Consider the following 27,039-nt stretch of genomic DNA (forward strand, 5'->3'; position numbering starts at 1 on the left):
TTCCTATAGACAGGGGCTTAACTTACATTTATGAGTCTGAGTTTTATGCATATGAGTACATGTGAGTGTGTATCCCCTTACCTGGTAAAATTATTAACACTTTGCCATTGGAACAGGTGTTACCTAGATTTTTCTGAATTTACTGAGATTTGCTCAAAGCTTGCTGCTTTCTTTTTAACTTGTCCTTTTACTCTCCTATGTTGCCTCTTTAAGAGCCAATTAACTGAAAAGACCAGTTAGGCTTAAAAGAAACTACAAATTATTTAATTACTCCATGTAATACTAAGGGGAAAAAATGAGCTTTAATTAGGGGCTTGTATATCTCACAGTCAAATGTAATATAACCACTTATAATGCATACTGGAGAGGAAATTCACTTTTTTTTCGAACCTGGTAACATTTGCTTAAACTGGGGCCATCAGTGGGGACTGTTCAGGAGACATGGGAGGGGCTAACTTCAGGGCATGGAAGCAGTCTGGCCCCATGGAAAGAACCGGGGTAGGAGCTGGGGGTACCGATGTGTGAGCTCAGCTCTGCCCTTCTGTGTCTCAGCTTACACCCGAGACTCTGAGACACAAGCAGGCAGACAGACAGACAGGTGGCTCTGAGGCAGGGGCAGGAGGTCCTGGCCCAGTGGCCCTCACCTGTCCTTGACGCGCAGGATGAGTTGGTGGAAGCGGTCCACGTGCTCGAAGCTGGCCTTGTCAGTGACTGAGTAGACGATGAGGAAGCCATCCCCCGTGCGCATATACTGCTCCCGCATGGCGCTGAACTCCTCCTGCCCAGCTGTGTCCAGAACTGGGGTGGGAAGAGGCCACTCAGGGGTGTCACCACCCCTGGTAGAGCTCCCATGGCCTGCAGACCCCCATGCTGCTGGGCTGTTCCCAGGGTGCCTCGGCCAAGCTGCCCCCACAAGAGGCTGCACGGCTTTCCCAAGCTGAAGTGTCAGGGACCCAGTGAGGCCCTAACAGACTCATTTGTAGACCTGCCCATTCCAACCCTCTTGCCCGCCCCCCCCCCCATGGGACTTAACTGTCTGTCAACAGAAAAGCCTCATAAAACCAGTGATCAGCTCTACTACAAAATCCCTGGGGTGGGGGGCTGTCCCCATACCTGGGCTTGGCTCCCTGTCGCAGTCCTTACAGACTGATGCGCGGGGAAGTTGTCTGACTTTCTGAGCCCCCTTATATAAGATATATATAAGATATATATTATATAAGATATATAAGCCTCCTCTTATATAAGATGGAAACAATGCCTCTACCTTGCACCCTTTAGGGGGGAGAGCCCCAGGACATGCATTGGGGAGGCCCCAAAAAGGCTGGTCAAGTAGGGTCTTCAGAGCCTGTGTGGACAGACAGCAGGCAGGCTACGGGGAAGGAGAGGCCTCTGAGAGCCAGGATCACGTGGCCCTAGGATGGGGCTGTCACAGGGTGGTGGGAAGGGGTGCTGTGATAGGAAGCAAGAACGGCTGGGGAGAAGGTGGGATGAACCATCTTAGCAAAGGCAGTCTTCCCAACCCATCCATCCCCCTCTGCCTCCCTCCACCCCTCAGACTCCTGAAGCCCTCTCCCCTTCAGCTTCCTTCCCACTGAGATAAGATCCTCCCCACAGGCTGTTTCAGAGTGGTCACAGTCACTGGGGGAGCTCCTCTGAGACCCACATGCTTAACCCCCTGAGGCGCTAAAGCCCTCAGCCTCCTGCAAACCCCTGCTCACCATCCGGCCTTCCCCATTTCCTAGCTCACTCTACTCCCTGACAGACCCATTTTCCTTCTCCTTGGAGGCAATGGAGCAGATGGCTATGGATTTTGTAGCCAGATTCTGGGTTGAGTCTGGTTCTCCATTCCTAGAGTATGATCCTGGGCAAGCTCACTTCTCTGTGCCTTTGTTTCTATGAACGGGGATCCTAAGGTCTGTTTTGAGTTAAAATACTAAGACCCGGGATGCCTGGGTGGCTCATCATTAAGCGTCTGTCTTCGGCTCCGGCCAAGATCCCCGGGTCCTGGGATTAAGCCCTGCATTGGGCTTCTTTCTCGGTAGGGGGCCTGCTTCTCCCATTCCCTCTGCCTGCTGCTCCCCTTGCTGGCGTGCGCTCTCTCTCTCTCTCTGTCAAATAAATAAATAAAATGGTTTTAAAAAATACTAAGACCCTTGGAGCAGTGCCTGACACAAAGAAGCCCTAGAAGAGGATCTGGTGCGAGCCTGTTCTCCTCACCTGGGGTGCTCTCTCCACCTCTGGGTCATTCCTCCAAGCACCCCTCCTGTCCTGCTCCCCTTGCCTCGGCCAGCTGATTCATTGCATTCTGCTGCCTGGGCTCCTGTGGTGACTCTCCCCACCCCCGTACAGACCCTTTATGGCACACTGTCCTTCCTGCCCATTTAAGAGGCTCCCAGTTGGACTGTCACTTCCAGAGGCAGGGACCTGGTCTGCTTGGAAGCTGGCACAAAAGAACTCAAATAGTAGCTGAATGAATAAATGAATGCGAACAGTCTACCCAATTTTGTTCATTCATTCATTCACTGAAGAAATATGTGAGAGCCTACTCTCTGCCAGGCAGTGTTCTGTGCACTACAGATCTAGAGTGAACGAGGCAAAATCCTTGCTCTCATGGGCCTCATGATCTAATAGGGAGACTGAACAAAAGAATGGGTAATATAATTTCTGGTGGAGACAAGTACATACTGTGAAGAACAGAAAGCTGAAGGTAATTGGCAAAAGTTGGTGTGATGTTGGGTAGGGACCAAGGGCAACTAAATAAATGCCACCAGCAAAACAGATGAAAATGTCACAGATTTGGCTGAAGGGATGGGAAGGTGAGTAGAACAGCAGAAAACATTCAGGTGATAGGTAACTAATGAATTCACGGATTCTGAAGGTGTGTATTGTCCAAAACAAAAGCTAGAGATCTAGGATGTGTGAAAATATGTTCATCCAGGATTAAAAAAACCCAACTCAATAGGAAGCTGAAAGTCAAAACAGACCCTCTGGAAAGGAAAAATGGTTATTTCACACACTGATTGCCTTAAAAATAATATTATCCATGCTTTTGAAAAGAATTCTTGGAGGAAATACTTTAGCACAGTGAAAAATAGATCCATGAAAGAAAAAAAAATGAGTGGTATTATAAACAATGATAAACAAAGAACACAGCTAAACATAAGAGTTAAGTTTAAATAAATTTCGTTACACAATTTGAAGAAAATGAATGACAGTTTAGAACTAAAATCTATGATGGGGTACCTGGGTGGCTCAGTGGGTTAAAGCCTCTGCCTTCAGCTCGGGTCATGATACCAGGGTCCTGGGATCGGTTCCCGCATCGGGCTCTCTGCTCAGTGGGGAGCCTGCTTCCCCCCTTTCTCTCTCTGCCTGCCTCTCTGCCTACTTGTGATCTCTGTCAAATGAATAAAATCTTAAAAAAAAAAAAAAAGAACTAAAATCTATGATGATCCATATGTGAGGGTAGGGGACGGAGGAAAGTAAGTTGCTACTAAATTTCTTGCCTCGTTTGGGAAGAGGCAAAGACAATAATTACACCCAGATGTTGGTAGAAAAAATAGAATCATACACACACAAACACACGTAGTGTATAGAATATCCACTAGAAACAAAGCTCAAAAGTTCCTAGTCATTAGAAGGGGGAAAAAAAACCAGAACAAAATAAATGGGAAAAACCCAACAAAAGGCAAAAACAAACTACACAAAAATAAGAAAGCTAAGAAAGGAGACACGGAAGAAGATGGCAGATGTAAATCTAGCTAAAACTAACAACGGTTAAACACAAATGGGTTAAATCTACCCATTAAAGCAGACACTCAATACAAAATCCACTTGTCTGCTACTACGATAGAAATATACAAAGCAAAATGACACAGAAAGAATAAAAAGAGAAAGGGTAAAAAAGGATATGTTAGCCACACGCATCCACAAAATAGGATTCAAGGCCAACGCATTGAACAGGACAAACCAATATATTTACAATGGGACAAAGGACAAGCATCAAGAAGTGCCGAAGTCATTAATCGTAAGTATATGAGAATATAGCCTAAAACATACATGTATAAAAACCTGATTTTTTTTTAAAGATTTTATTTATTTATTTGACAGAGAGATCACAAGCAGGCAGAGAGGCAGGCAGAGAGAGAGGAGGAAGCAGGCTCCCTGCTGAGCAGAGAGCCCGATGCGGGGCTCGATCCCAGCACTCTGAGATCATGACCTGAGCCGAAGGCAGCGGCTTAACCCACTGAGCCACCCAGGCGCCCCTAAAAACCTGATTTTTAAACCCAGTAGGTATACACAAGTCCCATAACCATTGTGAGAGAACTTGAAAAGATCTCTGTTAGAGAGAGACAGAACCATTGACCCCCCCCATCCGAAAAATAATGATCTAAATAAAGCAATTTAAAAACTTAATCTGAGAGGGGAGCCTGGCTGGCTCAGTCGGAAGAGCATGTGACTCTTAATCTCAGAGTTGTGAGTTCGAGTCCTACGTTGGGTATAGAGATTACTTAAGTAAGCTATTAAAAAAAAAAAACAAAAAAACCCCAAAAAACACCTTAATCTGAGAGAACACTTGAACAGTAAATAAGCATTTTCAAACACACATGAAATCATCACGAAAATTGGCCACATGTTAAGTCATAAATAAAAATTTCAACAAATTCCAGAAAGCAGATGTCACATGGGCTATGTTTTGCTTTTATGCAATAAGGTCAGAAATTAACAGCAACATGAGTATAAAAGAAACTATCCACTTGAAAGTTTAAAAAGCTATAATGCTCTATAATACTCTAGTTAAAGAGAAAAGCAAAGCAGAAACTACAAACAATTTAGAACCGAACGACAATGAACAATAATAAAAGCTCTGGTTTGAGGCCAAAGTGGGACTCAGAGGAAAATTACAGCTTTAAATGCACTTCCAAAAACGAGAGAGTCTGAAAATTATCTAGGCATTTAAATCAAGGGCTAGGAAAGAAAAAAATAAAACCAAGGAAAGAAGAAATCATCAATGAAAGTAGAAATTAAGAAAATGAGAGGAAGAAAAAAGTAGTAGAAATCCAAAGATCAAAAGCTGACTCTTTGAAAGGACCAATTTAAAAAAAAAAGCCTTTAGCAGTTCTTAGCAGCAACAAAAGAGAAGAAAGTCTAATAAGCCTTTGGAATGAGAAAAGGCCTATGACTATAGATCTGGACATATATTTAATTCGGAGAGAAAACTATATGCAGTTTCATAGCAAAAAAAATTTTTAATTCTTGATGAAATGGACCATTTTAGAAAACATAAATAAACAAAACTGGCTCAAGAAAATAATAGAAAACCTGAGGCGAGGATGCGGAGAAAGGGGAACCCTCCTACACTGTTGGTGGGAATGCAAGCTGGTGCAACCACTCTGGAAAACAGCATGGAGGTTCCTCAAAATGTTGAAAATAGAACTACCCTATGACCCTGCAATTGCACTGCTGGGTATTTACCCTAAAGATACAAACGTAGTGATCCGAAGGGGCACGTGCACCCGAATGTTTATAGCAGCAATGTCTACAATAGCCAAACTATGGAAAGAACCTAGATGTCCATCTACAGACGAATGGATAAAGAAGATGTGGTATATATACACTATGGAATACTATGCAGCCATCAAAAGAAATGAAATCTTGCCATTTGCGACGACGTGGATGGAACTAGAGGGTATCATGCTTAGCAAAATAAGTCAATCGGAGAAAGACAACTATCATATGATCTCCCTGATATGAGGGAGAGGAGATGCAACATGGGGGGTTGAGGGGGTAGGAGAAGAGTAAATGAAACAAGATGGGATTGGGAGGGAGACAAACCATAAGTGACTCTTAATCTCACAAAACAAACTGAGGGTTGATGGGGGGAGGGGGGTTGGCAGAGGGGGGTGGGGTTATGGATATTGGGGAGGGTATGTGCTATGGTGAGTGCTGTGAAGTGTGTAAACCTGGCGATTCGCAGACCTGTACCCCTGGGGATAAAAATATATGTTTATAAAGCTGTAAAAAAAAAAAAGAAAAAGAAAAAAGAAAGGATGAATACCCAAGTTTTGTAGCAACATGGACGGGACTGGAAGAGATGATGCTGAGTGAAATAAGTCAAGCAGAGAGATTCAATTATCATATGGTTTCACTTATTTGTGGAGCATAACAAATAGCATGGAGGACAAGGGGAGATGGAGAGGAGAAGGGAGTTGAGGGAAATTGGAAGGGGAGGTGAACCATGAGAGACTATGGACTCTGAAAAACGATCTGAGAATTTTGAAGGGGTGGGGGGTGGGAGGTTGGGGGCGCCAGGTGGTGGGTATGGTAGAGGGCACGGATTGCATGGAGCACTGGGTGTGGTGCAAAAATAATGAATACTGTTATGCTGAAAAAATAAAAAATTAATCAAATAATTTAAAAAAAAAAAGAAAATAATAGAAAACCTGAAAAGGCCAATAATTATCCAAGAAATCAAACAGACAAATCTCCCCCGTGAATGGCACCAAGCTCTTTTTATTACCTATCTACAATCTGCTCCAGAGCCTGGAAAATAAAGGAACTTTCCAGCTCATTGTACCAGCCTCAGCATACTCTTAGTAACAAAACAGACAGGGGTGGCACGTGGTTGTGCGGTAACGGCCAGGCCCGTCCCACCTTCCAGGGGCAGGAGTAGCCTGCATGTGGGACCGAGAGAGGGGCGTTCAGTCATCCATTTGTCAACCCTCTTCTGAGCGCCTACTCAGGGCCCACTGCTCTGCTCGGTACTGGGGTGATTAAAGACTAGGCTGCAACTCCCTATCAAGGTATTGAGCGTCTAGCTGGGCTGGTACGTCAAGAAAAATAACACCAGGACAGAAAGTGATTCATACTATGGGGAAATCTAGGCCAAACAGGGAGGTCCCTTCAGCTTGGAGGGATAATGCAAGGTTTTAGCCAAGAGGGGCTATTGATCCTGCCCTTGAAAGAACAGTATTTGATATAAAAAAGATAGGGTCTGGGAAAGGGCTTCCAGGCAGACAAATAGCATGAGCCAGGGCCTGGACACTGTGAAGAAAAGAGCTGAGGGTTTGGGGGGTCAGTGTCCTGGCATAAAAGGGGCCGGGGCAGAGGCGACCAGGGCATCAGCAAAGGCAGGTGTGCCCGAGAGGCAGAGGGAACAGTGAATGGGGAGACACTGAGGGCACAGGACACAGGTAATGGGGGCCAACAGGAGAGAGGAGGGTGGAGAGTGCCATGGGAACTCTAAACCTTGGAACCCCAGCAGGGCAGATGTAAGCTGGGAGGGGCAGATGTGGTGGGGCTGAGCTGGGTCTCGTCTGGTTTGGGGTTCATCCCTCCCCTCCACACACATACACCTGGAAGTGCCTGGGCACAGCCCCTCATCAGCAATTCTGCCTCCCAGGGAGGCTGAGGATAACGGGCAGCTGTGCTTTTAAGAAATTATGATTCCACCTGCATTTCCCATGTCTGATGTCAGGAAGGTAGGAGGACTCTGGAGACAGAAAGTATTAGTCACTGTGGGAGAAGAGGTGCTGTGCCAGTGTTTGTGTGAGTGTGTGTGAGGAAGAGAGGGAGTGAGAGAAGACAGAAGAGAGCCACAGAGAGGCAGAGGCAGCCAGAGGCAGCCTAACTGTGGAAGGAGGAAGAAGAGAGACAGATTTTGGAGACAGTGGGTCAGTGCTGTGTACCTGTCTGGCCCACCTCATTGTTCCCACTCAGAGGCTGTGGGCCCAGCAGTACGCCTGAGGAGGGTTTAAGTGGAAACCCCAAGGCTACTCTTAGATAGTGTGGCTCTCAGAAGCCCAGCCCCCAAGGCCAGTGTGGCACGAGGTCTCCAGCAGGCGGGCAGCCAACATGTAAGGGGCACCAGCCTGGGTCCCAGTGGAGCCCTCCTCCTTTCCCACCCCCCTTCCTCTTCCTTCTTTTCTTCCTCCTCCTCTTCTTCCTCCTCGGGGCTTCCCGAGGGAGTCACACCCTGGCATGGGCTCAGGGCTTGGCCACTGGCAGCAGCCCAAGGTACAGTCTGAGCTCTTTGGCTGAAAATGGTCCTGCCCACCATGTTCCTACTGGCAGCGGGCACCGTGCTGAGATTTTAGACATACATGCCCTCTGGATCCTCTCTGTGGCCTAGAACAAATGTGGAAACTGAGGCCCAGGTAGTGAAAGGGATCCGCTCTAGGCCACACAACGGGAAGGAGGCCGCTCCAACTTCCCTAAGACCCAGCTGGCCCTGCCCATCCAGGCTTTTATCTTTAACCAGAGGGTGTGGGTCTGGCCACCCACAACCAGCCGGGCTGTGTCTCAATTCCAAGCCTTTGCACAAGCCATGACCTCCAACTCGAATGCCCTCTCACCAGCTGCCCCAGCCTCCCCCAGCACGTCTGCCCTCTGCCTCCTCTCCTGAGAGCCCCAGCCTCGGGCTTCTGTCTTTGAACCCTTCCTATTATGTGTGTCCTGGGTTCTGTGAGTTCTGTGGGTTTCTCCGAGTCAGTGCCCCTAGGCCTGGCTCAGCTCCCCACCATAGGGTGGAGCTCCACAGGGGGGATGGGAGGAGAGCCAGGCTTTCATTTCCCCGTGTCTCTCAAAAGCTTCGGCCAGTGCAGGTTCAAAAAGTACTTGCAGAATGACTGGACAAATCACGTGTGCACTATAGGAAAGGCAGCTGCTGCGCTCAACCAGCCCCTGCCAGCTCTAAGGGAAATCACAAAAAGGTGACCTTCACCCAACATGGTGAGGTGAGGGTTCTGGAATATGAAACAATACAGATGAGAATTTCTAGACATAAAATGACTCCAAGGACCGCCTCATGTTTTCTATCTTTCTCTAATCCACAGACCCATGATGGAAAGTGGGAGTGATCATGCCCATTTCACAAGGGAGTCAGGTGGGGAAGTTGACGCTCTTCCTAGGAAAAGACTCAAATAAAAATAGGCTACCTAGCTGAGCATTGGTAGTGATGAGGGCACTCGACTATTTTTCCTGTGTTCCCCTTTCCCGGTAAGAGTGTGTATGGCATGGGCTGGGTGCTGGGCAGAAGGGCGAGACCCATTGACCACAGCACTGGCAGGGTGTGGAAAGCCAGGCCACTTGGGACTTGCTGAGGGGGAGGGAACTAAGTCGTGGGGCATGTGGCTGGCTCCCTGATGATGGGGAAGTTTCTCTCTGGCAGTGGCCCCAGCCTTAACTCGCTGATTTCAGGATGGACTGAGGAGAAGTGCTGGCCACCAGCTCCAGGGGACACTTGCTCCTGAGGCCACCCTCCTGCAGCTGGGGGAATGGGTGCTAGGAGTCCTTGGGATACACTCTCAGAGGGCCTAGATTCCCTGACTTGGTGAACAGCTCACATGTGTGGATGCACATTCTTTCAGGGAGATGGTCCATGGCTTTGTGGAATTCTCATAGGAGCTGGAACACCCCACCCCCAAACGAATGTCACTTCTGGGGAGGGAAGAGTAGAAAAGAGGAGAGAGGATAGCAGGGGCGGGGGGGGGGCATCTCAGCTGTGTCACCAGGAACATACCAGAAAGAGCAGGTAGCCTGGGAGGGGCCTGGCAACAGAAAGGAACAGGGAGACAAAACGTTGGCCCACAACCCCATTTTGTCTTCAGGGTGTGCAGGGAGGCAATGTTCTACAGGTGACTGGCTCAGTTTCACACTGCTAGAGAGCAAGAGAGGCAGGTTTGAACCCCAGGGTGCCTGGTGATAGCCTGTCATTTTTTTTTTAATTTAAAGATTTTATTTATTTATTTGACAGAAAGAGATCATAAATAGGCAGAGAAGCAGGCAGAGAGAGAGGAGGAAGCAGGCCCCCTGCTGAGCAGAGAGCCCGATGTGGGGCTCAATCTCAGGACTCTGGGATCATGACCTGAGCTAAAGGCAGAGGCTTTAACCCATTGAGCCACCCAGGTGCCCCTGACAGCCTGTCTTTGAGCAAGAACACAGCAGGGTCCCCAAGGACTGTGAAGAGGTGCAGGTCTAAATGGAGAGGGTGGGGAGAGAACACCTGAGGTCCACAGAGACAGGAGACAAGGCCTGGAGGGGATCCACCTACTCCACACTTGCCCCTGGGTGGCCATGCGTAGCTCGGGGAGAGGGCTCATGGCTAGGCACCTGGCTCCCCTTAAAGTCCCAGCGCAACTTCTGGGGGCCTTAGGACCCCCAACAAACCTGAACACATCCCCATCCAGTCCTCTCCCGCTCCTGAGGGCACTGCTTCCCACCACCTCCCATCCTTCAGCCTCCACTCCCAGCTGAGCGTGAGAAACAGAGATTACCAGCTAAATTCCACAAGCTTCCAGATCAACCCACCTCACAGACAGCAGGAGCCTCACACACTGCAGCGGGGGTGGGGTGGGGTGGGGTGGGGTGTGAGGCAGGCAGGGCCACTGCAGAACACAGTTTTGAGTTTCCTCAAAAAGTAAAACGTAGAGTTACCATTTGACCCAGCCCTTCCGTGCCCAGGGGCAGACCCAAGAGAAGTGAAAACATATCAACACAACAACTTGCACAAGAATGTCCAAAGCAGCATTATTCCCTGATGGTCCAAAGTGGAAACAATCCAAAGACCCACCAGTGTATGAGTGGATAAAGAAAGTGTGATGCATCCATACATCAGAATATTATTCATATATAGAAAGGAATGAGATTCTGATACACGCTACATGAAAACAGTCCACAGAGTGAAAGAGGCCAGTCTCAAAGGCCGCTTACTGTATGGTGCTGTTTATATATAGGAAATGTCCAGAACAGGCAAATCTGTAAAGACAGAAAGTAGATCACTAGTTTCAGGAGCTGGGGGAAGGGGAGGGGAGGACGGAGAATGACTGCTTTAATGGGGTGAGCATTCCAGGGGGAGGTGATGGAAATGTTGAGGAATCCGTGGTGATCCAAGTGATTGTTGGTTTGTGAATCAATCAGCAGTTGTGGGTGTGCAACTGTGTGTATGTACTCAAAAGCACTCAAAGTACACTTTACATGTGAGTTACAAGTCGATTAAAAACACTTGTATGAGGAAGCCCCCCACTTTTCTCTGCAACACATACTCCACTGTCTTCTTGCTATGGGAGATGACCTGGCCCTGCTCCTGTCCAAGACCATGCCCTCCAGCCAGGTACTGGGTCCTGTCCTCTGTCCCCCAGACAAGGACACTGATGCTATCATGGCGCCTTCCCTCTCTGGCATTGTTTCTCTTTTGTTTCATTTCCACCAGTATGTAAACATACTATAATTTCTCTCACCTAAAAAATAAAATAAAATAAAGCCAAAAAAAATCAACAGTGGAAACCCTGCCCCTTGACCTCTCATCTCCTTCCAGCTACTGTCCCTTCTCTGTTCCTCTTTACAAAACACATCCCTTGACTTATCTGTTCTCACTGCCTGCTCTTCCTCCCCTCCACTCTCTCTTGAACCCACTCTCAGTGCTGATCACTCTATCAAGATTGGTCTTGTCAAGTCACCAACAACCTCTGTGTCACTAAATCCAATGAGTACGTTTAGGTCCTCATCCCTCTGGGCCACCTGCTGATACTGGAAGTGGTTGATGGTTCCCTCCTTGTTGGAGAGCCTTCTTCCCTTGGCCTTGGGACATCACTCTTTTATCGGTTCTTCTCCTACTGCAGTGACTGGTCCTGCTCTGTCCCTTCACCACCCTACCCTCTAAATGATAGGTCCCCACACTCAGTCCTGGGACCCCTTCTCTAACCCACGTTCGCTTCATTGGCCATCTCTCATCTCATAATGCTTTACATGTCCACTCCCAAATGTCCATCTCCCGCCTATACATCTTCCAGTGCCCTTAGTACAGACTCTAACATTCATCTGCCTCTTTCACTTCTAATTCTCTGAGAGAGGCACCTCAGATTTAACATGTCTAAAATTAAACTGATTCCCTCCCCCAACAAACTTGCTTTTCACCAGTCTTCTTAATGTTGATAAACATAACTATCTACCAGTTGTTCAGGCCAAAGAGTCTTCCCTCTTCTACCCCCACTTTATGACATATACTCTATCCACAAATCCTGTTGCTTCCTCCTTCAAAACACATCGAGAAGCTAATTCTTTCTAGCTATTTCCTTCAGTGGTGCCCTAGTCTGCTTGGCTTCTTAAATCGGGTCTCCCCGATTCTGCCCTGATTCCTCTACGGTCTATTCTCCACTCCTTTTAAAACATCAGTCGGACTATATCTCCTCTCTGCTCAAAACCCTCCAATGGCTTATTTTTCTACATTAACCTATGAGATAGTGCCTCCCAGCTGTCTCTCTGACTTCTCCCATTAATACCGCCTTACTTGCTCTGCACTCTGGCCTCCTACCTAGTCCCCCAAAAGCCCATACCCCTGCCTCAGGGTCTTTGCAACTGATGCTCTCTGTATCTAAGATTCTCTTCCTTCAGGTATAAGCACAGCTTTATCCTTCACATCTCTGTTCCAACATCACTTTAGCGGGTGCTTTGGACACTCTTGTGCAAGTTTTTGTGTGGATAGGTTTTCGCTTCTCTTTATCAGCCTATGTAAGATAGCAACCCCTCCCTCACTGTCTGTTTCCTTTACTTTGCCTTATTCTCCTTCATAGTATTTATCACTACTTGACACATTACATATTTGTTTCTGCTCTGTCCCTCCTATCTTAACAGAAGCTTCATGACACCTGGGACTTGACTTTGTCAAATGCTGCCTCCTTAGAGCCCAAAAGAGAGCCAGGCACATGGCAAGTACCCTGACGTATTTGTTGAATGAATTAGTGAACTCATCCAAGGACACAAAACTCAGAGGCCAATCCATACATCGATGGAGAGGGGAGGTGGTAGTTCCAAGTCAGGGGCTCATGTCTCACTCCTGGAGCTCCCAGGAAGTGGGCAGAGGGATTGATGGCCTCTCATGCACCTGTGATTAAAGCCTGTTCCTGAAAGCACCAAGCCACCATCCTGACTAGTACCGTAAGTCATATCTGAACAATCACAGCAATGATAGGCATCTCCCAAGGTCTGCTATGTGGTTCCTTATTCCCTCCCTCACCCAATAAATAGGTTCCACCTCCAGGCTGGCATTGGGGAAATAATGGTGGACAAAGGACAGTTCTCCCTCAAGAAGCTTATAATTTGTATTGCTTCATTTACTCTTTGCAACAACAACTCTGAGCATACATCCCACTTGGGACACCAATGAGGACACATGGTCTTGGTCCAGAGGCTGTCTGTGCCTGAGGGAAAGAAGAACCTGGGTCAAGGTGACAGCAGGCAGGCAGTGGCTGCGCTAGGGCCTGGGGCAGGTGGCTCATGCTATGCATGGGCAGACTGGGAAGATCTCAAACTTACTAACCCCGCTGGTGCACTCAGCCCAAGCAGGTCACGTGACTAAGAGCAATCAGTATGAAGTTCTGAAGTCAGGGCAAAACCCAAAAGTAACTGCCCGAGTACGGGACCTGTCAGCAGTGTGAGAGGAACTCCGCCTGGGATTTGGGGTGCAAATCCCCAGACTGACTCCAGGCTGCACTGTGACTTTGATGGAGGAGGGGTGTGCATTGCATACATCATCATCATGCAGCCTTGCTGAGCTGACCCTAGGTCACTGGCTAATGGGGGGTTCCCTCAGCTCCCAGGCCGGCAGGTGGGGTTAAGCTGGCACAGAGCAAGAGTAAGATCCTTCTCTTCGGGGTCAGAGGAAGGGGGGCTCTAATCAGTTGGGTGACCTTGGATGCTATTACCCCTCGCTGACTCCTGGTCTTCCCCTGCAGGGCCTGACTGATTGGAGGACTGCTGGACAGGTGCTAACGCAGGAGGTCTGGGTCCCCGGGGGAAGGGCCCTTGGGGTCACAGGAAAGCAGCAGTATGATTTTCCAACCGCACTGACATAGTTCACGTTTACCACTCTATCGGCTACCAGGGCAGTGACGGTGCACACTGGCGGAGGCTGGGTTACACTCACCTGGAAGCTAGAGACACTAATCTTCATGAGACATAAGTGTTACAAGGAGGAAACACAACCATCCCTTTCAAGCCCTGAGCACAGGTTCTGGTCTTCCAGAAAAGTCTGGTCAGGAGTAACCACTCCCCCACTGCTGGGAAGTGGAAGGAGCCACAGTGAGGGAGGGTTTGGGAGGTCGATCTGGCTTCAGTATACCAGGAAGCACTGCCCAAGGAAGCTCACAGATCAGTGAGTTGCACATTCCTGGAAGCATACAAGCAGTGATGGCTGATGGAACCAGGATAAAGGGTCAGGTTGAGGCCCAGAGGGCTAGATTTCATAATCTGAGGCCAGTGGCCATGTTCCCTCATAAAAGAAAAAAGGGGAATTCCTCCTGCATCACTGCTAACAGGAAAAAGGGAAGATGGCTGGACAGGTAGAAGGACAGGGCAGCTCTGCCTGTACCCCATTCTCAGCTGGGGGGCCATGGGGAAGTGCTTACTCGGAAGCTGAATCTCCAAGTAAAGCCTCTAGACCAGAAAAGTACACTCGATAAATGTTCCTTTTACTCTTGCTGCCCTTCCAATGTCCTCCTTCCCTCCCCCTCTCCAGAAAGAATGTGGATTCAAGTGTTCAGGGAAAAGCCAGGTCCAGGCTGCTCCGAGAAGACAACAGCACTTGTGTCTGAGGTTTGGGCAGAAGCCAGGGTGGAAATGTCCCAGCTTCTGAGGGTGCAGGAGAAGAGCTGGAGCCTTACTCTTTGCAAAGCCCTAGCTGTTGCAGGGGAGATAGGGGGACAGAAAGGCTGCAGAGCTGGGCCCAGGAGTCCCAGTGGGAAGAGGTGGAGGGAGATTCAGGGCCTAATGCTGTTCTCTGTTGGTGGACGGAAGATGCCAGGTTGGGCAGAGGGCAGGACCAGGAGGCCATATAGGAGAGAAGGCCTAGAAACACCTAATCCTACTCTAAGTGGGCAGAGGATCTGGTCAACATCCTACACCACAGGACCAAGGCCTGGGTCAAAACAGGAGGCAGCAGGATAGGATGGGGGATGTGCCCTGAGGAGCCAAGATGCCCCAGGCCTGGCTCAGCCACTAGCTAGGTCTGACCTCAGGCCAGGCCCTTCTCCACATGCACCAGTTTCCTCAGGTGTAAAGTGAGGAAGGTGATAGCCTAGAGCTCAGGAACCTTCCAGTCCTAGCCTAACAGAAAAAATAGGCACACAAGAACTCCAAGATGAAACATGTGAATGCATGGATTAGAAGAAATCTTTGTACACTCGTGTGTACAACAGCAGTATTCACAATAGCCAAAAAGTGGATATAGCCCCTGTGTCCATTGCTGGATGAATGGGTAAACAAATATATATGTATGTGTATATATACACACACATATGCAGTGGAATATTATACAGTCTTAAAAAAGAAGAAATGCTGACACACGTTATAATGTGGATGAGCCTTGAAGACACTGCGCTAAGTGAAATAAGCTGGTCATGAAAGAACGAGTCCTGTATGCGTCCGCATATGGGAGGTACTTGGAGGGGCCAACCTCAAAGAGACAGCATGTGGCATGGCCATTGTCAGGGCCTGGGGGGAGGGGAGAAGGAGTTATCATTGTGTGCATAGAGTGGCGGTCAGAGATGACCGACAGTGGTGGTGATGGCAGAGCAGTGTGGATGGACTTAATAGCACAGAGCTGGACCCTTAAAAATGGTTACAATGGTCAGTTTTATGTATATTTTACCTCTCACACAAAAAACCCCCCACAAGAATAAATACAAAATTTCAGGATTCTGCTTAGGCTTGGTTCATCCTGATCCATGAAACATGAGAACTGGGGTCGGGTGAGTCCTATAGCTAAAAGCCAGTGTGAGAGGGGGTCCAAAGTCAGGGACCAGACGAGAGGGCTGGAGAGCTGGGAGGTGGGGAAGCTGATGTAAGCCCACAGAAGAGAGGTAGGCACCAGACTCGGAGGAGATACTTCCAGAAATGGGCCCGCAACAATGACAGGTGAGATGGGGGTCCTGAAGCTCTGGAGAAGGAACTGGGAGCAAATCTGCTCCAAAGCCTGAGGGTCCCAGACATGGAGAGCATGGCTGCTGGCCCCTGAGGTCAGCTGCCTCCCGTGTTTTAGTTTCTGGGAGAACCAGGGCAATGAAGTCCCTTGAAAGAAAGCAAGAAACAAGTTTGTAGGTAAGCAGGAAGCCCGTGAGAATCCTCAGTGTGGCCACCACAGAGAAGGCTCTTTGAGCAAGCTGAGGAAGGGCACCCGGACCTCTGAGGGACCCTGGGGGAGTTGTAAGAAGGACAGGTGAGGGTGTCTGTTGATCCTGTAATCCCAGCCACACTCCCCTCTCCTCAGGATTTCAGCGCCCATTCCCAGAGCCCCATGGATCAGTGTGTGAGGTGGGAGGGGATTTCCCTACCCAGTCAGACTAACAGAGAATCCAGGACACAAAGGGGCGTTCAAGCCATTGCTAGCTCTGTGAATCTCTCTGTGCTTTACTTTTATGAAAATAACAACAGTAGCTGGCACAACAGTGCTGAAAGGATTAAAAGAGAGCATATTCAAAGTGCTCAGCATTGGGCTTCTGCAGAGTCATTGCACAATACATATCATTACTGCCCTCATAATTAGCCTCCTTCTCCTCCTCATCATGATCAAGCTGCCATGTTCTTGCTCTTCCTGAATACAGAAGAAGAGCAATCCAGAGCTCAGAGCACTTGGAAGGCACCCCAGGCCTTGCCCCTCCCCCAGGATGGTATGGTCTTCAGGGAAGCATGATGTCTGGACTCTGGATGCCCCTGGGAAAGTCCTGTCTATTCCAGGATCTCGAACCACCCCAGAAGAGTCTAGCCCCAGAAGGTGCCAGAGTTATATTCATGCCTACATACAACCAGTCTTTGATTAAAGTTCCCCAAATATGGGGCATCCTTTTAAATGCCAGACTAATTAATATTTAGCTGTAATGTTTTAAGCCTTCCTTTTCTTAATACAAGAAATACTTGAGTGGAGAAGTATACTAATCTGGGAATCCGGTATCTGTGCCTGTGGCAGGTGCTGGGTGGGCAGTGCCCTAAATTAGGCTTGATTCAGGTGGCAGATTTAGAGGCATAGCACCCAAGGGAGCCCAGATGCTTCATAACAAAAGCTTTGCAAGTTCATGCTTATAAAGTAATGCTTTGAGGGCGCCTGGGTGGCTCAGTGGGTTAAGCTGCTGCCTTCGGCTCAGGTCATGATCTCAGGGTCCTGGGATCGAGGCCCGCATCGGGCTCTCTGCTCAGCAGGGAGCCTGCTTCCCTCCCTCTCTCTCTCTGCCTGCCTCTCTGTCTACTTGTGATCTCTCTCTGTCAAATAAATAAATAAAATCTTAAAAAAAAAATAAAGTAATGCTTTGGTCATGCTTCCCTTTTCCCTGCTGTTGCAGCTGCTATAAATGTTATCACTGGGGTGCCTGGGTGGCTCAGATGATGACGCATCTGCCTTCTGCTCAGGTCATGATCTCAGGGTCCTGGGATTGAGCCCTGATTTCGGTTCCCTGCTTGTTCCCCTGCTTCCACTCTCTCATTCTCACCCTCTCAAACAAACAAACAAACAAACAAACAAACAAACAAAATCCCTTAAAAATGTATATCATAAAAAAAATGTTATCACAAAATCTTCCTAAAAATCACCGCTGAAAAATTTTCCACCCTCAGAAACTAATTTAATACACCCAAAGTTACTTTAAGAAAAAGTTAGAGAGGGGAGAGGAGTCAAGACAGCAGAGGAGTAGCAGACTGAGATGACATCAGGTCACAGGAGTTCATCTAGATAGTCATCAAACAATTCCGAACACCTACAAACCCAACAGGAGATCGAAGAGAAGAGCAGCAATTCCAGAAACACAAAATCAACCACTTTCTGAAAGGTAGCATGTGCAGAGAAGTGAATCTGAAGCAACGGGAAGATAGACTGCGGGGGGAGGGACCGGTTCCCAGCAAGCGGTGGAGCAATGGAGCACAAAATCAGAACTTTTAGATGTCTGCTTTACTGAGAGACATTGCTCCAGAGGCTAAGTGGGGGTAGAGCCCTTGCAGGGACAGCATGGTCTCAGGTCCTGCAGGGTTAAAGAAGGATCGGAGGTGTCTGAGTGTAGCAGAGCTTGCAGGTATTGGAGTGGGGAAGTCGGCTATAGAGACGGAGCTGAGGAGTGAGCTCCCAGCTTGGGGTTACCTTAAACAGTGATCCGTGGCACAGTTGGACCACTGCTCTTTGAGCAGGGATCCCACAAGTAGTAGAACTGGGGAGACTCACCTTCCTTCTCTGGAGGCAGGAATCTGCTGGGTTTGGAGACTCCAAACCATGTGCCAGAGACAGAAACACTTGGTCACAGGCCGGGCGCAGCCAGAGACCAGGGAGACAGGAGTGATTGAGCACTTTTCTTTGAGGGTACACTGAGGAGTGGGGCCCTGAGCTCTCAGCTCCTCTGGGCCAGAGACTGGGAGGCCGCCATTTTCATTCCTGTCCTCCAGAGCTCTACAGAAAGCGTTCAGGGAACAAAGGCTCCCTAGAGCGAACCCCAAGCAGATTACTTAGCCCAGCCCCTGGGCTAAGTATTCCGACTCGGGCAAAGACATTTGAGAATCTCTACAACAGGCCCCTCCCCCAGAATATCAGCAAGAACATCCAACCAAGACCAAACTCACTGATGAAGGATAAAAGCAGAATTCCAGAGGAAGGTAAAGCAAAGCATGGAATTCATGGCTTTCTCCCCATGATTCTTTAGTCTTGCAAATTTAATTAAATTTTTTTTAATTTTATTTTTTTCTTATTCTAATTTTTTAAACTTTTCCTCTTTCCTCTTTTAACGTTTTTTTAACTAGTTTATCTTAACAATACCTTTCTTTAAAAAAAATCTTTTTAAACCCTCATTAATATAGTCATATTTTATCCTTCACTGTATCTAACTTTATTTTTTGTATACATATAGGGCTTTTTCTTCTAAAAAATTTTGGATTTCTTCTAATAGATGAAAATATACCCTAAATCTAGCACAGGGCTTTGTTCTAGTCTCCAGCCTGAGCAAATTCTCTCCACTTTCTTTTTCTTTTTCCAACCAACTTATCTTATCAATTCCTTTTTTAGAATTTTTAATTTTCATCTTTACAGTCATATTCTATCCCTTCATCATGTTTACCCTTTTTTGTGTATATATACAAGTTTTTCTTTCTTTAAAATTTTGAGGTAGTTTCTTCCAAGAGAATAAAATACAGCCAAAATCAAGTAGGTGGCTCTGTTCTATTCCCCAGTCTAACATATATATATATATATATATATATATATATATATATATATATATTTTAAATTTTTAAAAAAATTTTTAACCCCTTTCTTCTCCCTCTGATTTGGGGTCTTTTCTGATTTGGTTAGTGTACATTTTTCTGGGGTCTTTGCCACCATTTTGGTATTTTATTCTCTCATTCATATATTCTTATCTGGATAGAATGACGAGGAGGAAAAACTCACCACAAAAAAACAACAACAACAAAAAAACCCACCAAAAACAAAAACCAAGAGGCAGTACCGAAGGCTAGGGACCTAATTCAATACAGACATTGGTAATATGTCAGATATAGAGTTCGGAATGACGATTTTCAAGGTTCTCGCTAGGCTCGAAAAAGGCATGGAAGATATTAGAGAAACCCTCTCCAGAGAGAAAAAAACCTTTTCTGGAGAAATAAAAGAACTAAAATCTAACCAAGCTGAAATCAAAAAAGTTATTACTGAGGTGCAAGCAAAAATGGAGGCTCTTACTGCTAGGATAAATGAGGCAGAAGAGAGAATTATTGATATAGAAGACCAAACGACAGAGAATAAAGAAGCTGAGCAAATGAGAGACAAAGAACTGCTGGGCCATGAGGGGAGAATTTGAGAGATAAGTGATATCCTAAGACAAAACAATATTAGAATAATTGGGAATCCAGATGAAGAAGAAAGAGAGAGGGGGGCAGAAGGTATATTGGAGTGAATTATTGTAGAGAATTTCCCCAATATGGCAAAGGGAACAAGCACCAAAATCCAACAGGCACAGAGAACCCTCGCTAAAATCAATAAAAATAGGTCCACACCCCGTCATCTAATAGTAAAACTTATTAGTCTTAGTGACAAAGAGAAAATCCTGAAAGCAGCCTGGGACAAGAAGTCTGTAACATACAATGATAAAAATATTAGATTGGCAGCAGACTTATCCACAGAGACCTGGGCAGGCCAGAAAGAACTGGCATGACATATTCAGAGCACTAAATGAGAAAAACCTGCAGCCAAGAATACTATATCCAGCTAGGCTATCTTTCAGTATAGAAGGAGAGATAAAGGGGCGCCTGGGTGGCTCAGTGGGTTAAAGCCTCTGCCTTCGGCTCAGGTCATGATCTCAGGGTCCTGGGATCGAGCCCTGCATCGGGCTCTCTGCTCAGCGGGGAGCCTGCTTCCTCCTCTCTCTCTCTCTGCCTGCCTCTCTGCCTACTTGTGATCTCTCTCTCTCTGTCAAATAAATAAATAAAATCTTTAAAAAAAAAAAAAAAGAAGGAGAGATAAAAAGCTGCCAGGACAAACAAAAACTAAAAGAATTTGTAAATATCAAACCAGCATTACATGAAATATTGAAAGGGATCCTCTAAGCAAACAGAGAGCCTAAAAGTAGTAGACCAGAAAGGAACAGAGACAATATATAATAACAGTCACCTTAAAGGCAATACAACGGCACTAAATTCAGATCTTTCAATAGTTACCCTGAATGCAAATGGGCTAAATGACACAGGGTATCAGAATGGATTAAAAACAAAAACAAAAACAAAAAAACCCACATCATCAATATGCTGTCGACAAGAAACTCATTTTAGACCCAAAGACACCTCCAGATTTAAAGTGAGGGTGTGGAGGGGTGGGTGCTTGGGTGGCTCAGTGGGTTAAGCCTCTGCCTTTGGCTCAGGTCATGATCCCAGGGTCCTGGGATCAAGCCCCGCATCGGGCTCTCTGCTCAGTGGGGAGCCTGCTTCACCCTCTCTCTCTGCCTGCTTCTCTGCCTACTTGTGATCTCTCTCTCTGTGCCAAATAAATACATAAAATCTTTTTAAAAAAATAAAGTGAGGGGGTGGAAAACAATTTACCATGCTAACAGACATCAAAAGAAAGCTGGGGTGGCAATCGTTATATCAGGTAAATTAGATTTTAAGCCAAAGACTATAATACGAGATGAGGAAGGACATTATATCATACTCAAACAGTCTGTCCAACGAGAAGATCTAACAATTTTAAATATCTATGCCCCTAACATGGAGCAGCCAATTATATAAACCAGTTCATAACAAAATCAAAGAAACCCATCAACAATAATAAAATAATAGAGAGGACTTTAGGGTGCCTGGGTGGCTCAGTGGGTTAAGCCTCTGCCTTCAGCTCAGGTCATGATCTCAGGGTCTTGGGATCAAGCCCCACATTGGGCTCTCTGCTCAGCAGGGAGCCTGCTTCCCACCCCACACCTCTGCCTGCCTCTCTGTCTGCTTGTGATCTCTGTCTGTCAAATAAACAAATAAAAATCTTAAAAAAAAAAAGTAGAGGACTTTAACACCCCCTTCACTGAAATGGACAGATCATCTACACAAAAGATCAACAAGGAAATAAAGGCCTTAAATGACACACTGGACCAGATGGACATCACAGATAAATTCAGAACATTCCATACCAAAGTAACAGAATACACATTCTTCTCTAGTGCACATGGAACATTCTCCAGAATAGATCACATCCTGGGTCACAAATCAGGTCTCAACTGGTACCAAAAGATTGGGATCATTCCCTTTATATTTTCAGACCACAATGCTCTGAAGCCAGAACTCAATAACAAGAGGAAAGTTGGAAAGAACTCAAATACATGGAGGCTAAAGAGCATCCTACTAAAGAATGAATGGGTCAACCAGGAAATTAAAGAAGAATTGAAAAAATTTATGGAAACAAATGATAATGAAAACACAACTGTTCAAAATCTGTGGGACACAGAAAAGGCAGTCCTGAGAGGAAAGTATATAGCGATACAAGCCTTCTCAAGAAACAAGAAAGGTCTCAAATACACAGCCTAACCCTACACCTAAAGGAGCTGGGGAAAGAACAGCAAAGAAAGCCTAAACCCAGCAGGAGAAGAGAAATCATAAAGATCAGAGCAGAAATCAATGAAATAGAAACCAAAGAACAATAGAACAAATCAATGAAACTAGGAGCTGGTTCTTTGAAAGAATTAATAAGATTGATAAACCCCTGGCCAGACTTATCAAAAAGAAAAGAGAAAGGACCCAAATTAATAAAATCATGAATGAACGAGGAGAGATCACAACCAACACCAAAGAAATACAAACAATTATAAGAACGTATTATGAGCAACAATATGGCAGCAAATTTGACAAGCTGGAAGAAATGGATGCATTCCAAGAGACACGTAAACTACCAACACTGAACCAGGAAGAAATAGAAAACCTGAACAGACCCATAACCAGTAAGGAGATTGAAGCAGTCATCAAAAATATCCCAACAAACAAGAGCCCAGGGCTAGACGGCTTCTCAGGGGTAATTCTACCAAACATTTAAAGAACAATTAATACTTATTCTCCTGAAACTGTTCCAAAAAATAGAAATGGAAGGAAAACTTCCAAACTCATTTTATGAGGCCAGCATTACCTTGATCCCAAAACCAGACAAAGACCCTACCAAAAAGGAGAATTATAGACCAATATCCTTGATGAACACAGATGCAAAAATCCTCACCAAAATACTAGCCAATAGGATCCAACAGTATATTAAAAGTATTATTCACCACGACCAAGTGGGATTTATTCCAGGGCTACAAGATTGGTTCAACATCCGCAAATCAATCAATGTGATACAATACATTAACAAAAGAAAGAACAAGAACCATATAATATTCTCAATAGATGCTGAAAAAGCATTTGACAAAGTACAGCTTCCTTTATTGATCAAAACTCTTCAAAGAGTAGGGATAGACGGTTCATACCTCAATATCATCAAAGCCACCTATGAAAAACCCACAGTGAATATCATTCTCAATGGAGAATAACTGAGAGCTTTTCTGCTAAGGCCAGGAACACAGCAGGGCTGTCCATTATCACCACTGCTGTCTCAGCAATCAGACAATAAAAAGAAAGTATAGGCATCCAAATCAGCAGAGAAGTCAAACTATCCCTTTTTGCAGATGACATGATACTTTATATGGAAAACCCAAAAGACTCCACTCCAAATCTGCTAGAACTTGTACAGGAATTCAGTAAAGTGTCAGGATATAAAATCAATGCACAGAAATCAGTTGCATTTCTATGCACCACCACAATACAGAAGAAAGAGAAATTAAGGAGTCAATCCCATTTACAACTGCACCCAAAACAGTAAGATACCTAGGAATAAACCTATCCAAAGAAGCAAAGAATCTGTACTCAGAAAACTATAAAATACTCATGAAAGAAATTGAGGAAGACAAATAGAAACACAAAAATGTTCCATGCTCACGGATTAGAAGAACAAATATTGTGAAAATGTCTATGCTACCTAAAGCAATCTACATGTTTAATGCAATCCCTATTAAAATACCATCATTTTTTTCCAAAGAAATGGAACAAATAATCCTAAAATTTACATGGAACCAGAAAAGACCTTGAATAGCTAAAGGAATGTTGAAAAAGAAAGCCAAAATTGGTGGCATCACAATTCCAGAGTTCAAGCTCTATTACAAAGCTGTCATCATCAAGACAGTATGGCACTGCCACAAAAACAGACACATAGATCAATGGAACAGAATAGAGAATAGAGAGCCCAGAAATAGACCCTCAACTCTATGGTCAACTAATCTTCGACAAAGCAGCAAAGAATGTCCAATGGAAAAAAAGACAGTCTCTTCACCAAATGGTGTTGGGAAAATTGGACAGTCACATGCAGAAAAGTGAAACTGGACCATTTCATTATACCACACATAAAAATAGACTCAAAATGGATGAAAGACCTCAATGTGAGAAATGAACCCATCAAAATCCTTGAGTAGAACATAGGTAGCAACTTCTTTGACCTCAGCCGCAGCAACTTCTTCCTAGAAACATTGCCAAAGGCAAGGGAAGCAAGGGCAAAAATGAACTACTGGGACTTCATCAAGATCCAAAGTTTCTGCACAGCAAAGAAAACAGTCAACAAAACCAAAAGACAACTGACAGAATGGGAGAAGATATTTGCAAACGACATATCAGATAAAGGGCTAGTTATATATATATATATATACATATATATATATTTATATATATATATTATAAAGAATTTACCAAACTCAACACCCAAAGAACAAATAATCTGATCAAGAAACGGGCAGAGGACATGAACAGACATTTCTGCAAAAAAGACATCCAGATGGCCAACAAACACATGATAAAGTGCTCCATATCACTCAGCATTGGGGAAATACAAATCAAAACCACAATGAGATACCACCTCACATCAGTCAGAATGGCTAAAATTAACAAGTCAGGAAATGACAGATGCTGGCAAGGATGTGGAGAAAGGGGAACCCTCCTACACTGTTGGTAGGAATGCAAGCTGGTGTAGCCACTCTGGAAAACAGCATGGAGGTTCCTCAAAAATTTGAAAATAGAGCTACCCTATGACCTAGCAATCACACTACTGGATATTTACCCTAAAGATACAAATGTAGTGATCTGAAGGGGCATGTGCACCCAAATGTTTATAGCAGCAATGTCCACAATAGCCAAACTATGGAAAGAACCTAGATGTCCATCAACAGATGAATGGATAAATATTTGGTATATATATACAACGGAATACTATGCAGCCATCAAAAGAAATGAAATCTTGCCTTTTGCAATGACGTGGATGGAACTAGAGGGTATTATACTGAGCAAAATAAGTCAATCAGAGAAAGACAATTATCGTATGATCTCCCTGATATAAGGAATTTGAGAGGCAACGTGGGGAGTTTGGGGGGTAGGGAAAGAAAAAAATGAAACAAGATGGGATCAGGAGGGAGACAAACCGTAAGAGACTCTTGATCTCACAAAACAAACTAAGGGTTGGTTGCTGGGGGGAGGCGGGTATGGAGAGGGTGGTTGGGTTACGGACACTGGAGAGGGTATGTGCTATGGTGAGTGCTGTGAAGTGTGTAAGCCTGAATGATTCACAGACCTGTACCCCTGGGGCAAATAATATATTATATGTTAATAAAAAAAATTAAAATTAAAAAAAATTTTTTAAAAGAAAAAGAGAAGTCAATATGGCTGTATAGAGAAATAGAAGAAATATTGAGCTTCAACAATGTACCAGGCATGGTATTACTCTCTCCTACATGCATTAGGCAATGTGTTCCAGGATATTTTCTGTGGAAATAGCCCAGAATCATGTGCAAAACGTAGTCCTTTGGGAAACCCTAAGGACAATATACCCACCAATATATCTCCAATATTATGTTTGTATATGGACTATTCTTTGAAGTCCAACAATAAAGAAACTGTTTATATCTCTTTAACTCAGTATATCCCAAAGTGTGGTATATATTTGAATGGGTAATGTATGAGATGATTTTAGAAAGTGCATAAATATAAGTTTTATATTTTAGTGGTTATATATATTTATTTTATAATGCAACTAGCACATTAAACCTATGACTGCACATACATTGTCCAGGACTCATTCATTCATTCATTCATTTCCCACCCATTTACTGAGGTCCAGTGTTCTAGACACTGAGAATAGAGCAGTAAATAAAATTAAGTTCCTACTCTCAAAAATTTATATTTTATTGGGGAGCAACAAAACCTCAAACAAATAAATATATTGAACAAATATAAATATATGTTCAACAGTAAAAGGTAGAATAAAGACAAAGAGTTGTGCAGAGGGACAGAATGTTGGGGGTGGGGGGTTTGGGTACTAGTAGAGATGGTCTGGTCAGGGAAGACCTCCTTGATAAAGTTAACATTTGGGTGGAGACCTACGCGAAGTGAGAATATATTTCTGAAGGAAGGACATTCTAGGCAGAGAGAATACCAAATGCAAACCCCTGAGGTGGGAGTGTGCTTGGTTCCTAGAGAACTAGTCAAAGTTTCAGGGCTGCAGACGAACCCCCTGAAGAATGGTGCTTTTAAAAATTAAGATATAGGGCACGTGGGTGGCTCAGAGGTTTAAGCCCCTGCCTTCAGCTCAGGTCATGGTCTCAGGGTCCTGAGATCGAGCACCGCATTGGGCTCTCTGCTTGGCAGGGAGCCTGTTTCCCCCTCTCTCTCTGCCTGCCTCTCTGCCTACTTGTGATCTCTGTCTCTGTGTCAAATAAATAAAATCTTTAAAAAAAATTAATATATAATGAAAATACCACAATATCTACCCTTTTAAAGTAAACATATAAAGTTGTCGCATTTTTTTTTTTTTTGAAGTGATGATTTGGTACTGGTTCTGACCAGGATAGAGTAACAAGGACCAGATCTGTCTTCTCGCCTGAAACAACCAAAAATCAGACAAAATAACAGACATTCATAAAACATTCCACCCAACAATGGCTGAATACCCATTCTTTTTGTGTGCACATGGAACATCTAGCCAGAAAGACCAAATCCTGGGTCATAAAACAAGACTCAATGAGTTTTAAATAACTTAAATAACATACTGTATGTTCTCTGACATAATGAAAATAAAATAGAAACCAATGACAGAAGGATCTCTGGAAAATTCCTAAATATATTTGAATACTAAATGTTTCCAAATAACCTATGGGTCAAAGATGATCTCAAAAGGGAAATTAGAAAGTATTTTGAACTGAATAGAAATGAAGACATAGTGTATTAGAATAGCTTGAATGCTGCTAAAGAAGTAGTTGGGGGAATTTAGCACCAAATGAATATCTTGGAAAAGAAGAAATGTTCCAGTCAATGACCTCAGCTTCCATTTTAAAAAGTTAAAGAACAAATTAATTCCAAAATAGACAGACAAAAGGAAATAATGCAGGTAAGAGTAGAAATCAATGAAACCAAATGGGAAAAGTCAAAGGACTCAAGAGCTGGTTTTCTTGTGAAAATCAATGATGTTGCTTCATCTCTAGCTTGCCTGAT

At 45.0% G+C, this 27,039-nt stretch overlaps 1 protein-coding gene across 1 annotated transcript in view; it reads right to left on the minus strand.

Moving 5' to 3' along the window:
• The window catches only part of MRAS (muscle RAS oncogene homolog), a 64,445-nt gene that overhangs the window by 9,696 nt on the left and 27,710 nt on the right, over nucleotides 1–27,039 (minus strand). Inside the window, exon 3 of the mRNA XM_047736024.1 lies at nucleotides 645–798. Within this exon, the coding sequence (XP_047591980.1) occupies nucleotides 645–798 (154 nt within the window). The remainder of the gene's footprint in view (nucleotides 1–644; nucleotides 799–27,039) is intronic.

The sequence above is a fragment of the Lutra lutra genome, chromosome 1 (genome assembly GCF_902655055.1).
Source record: "Lutra lutra chromosome 1, mLutLut1.2, whole genome shotgun sequence".
Classification (NCBI taxonomy): Eukaryota; Metazoa; Chordata; class Mammalia; order Carnivora; family Mustelidae; genus Lutra; species Lutra lutra.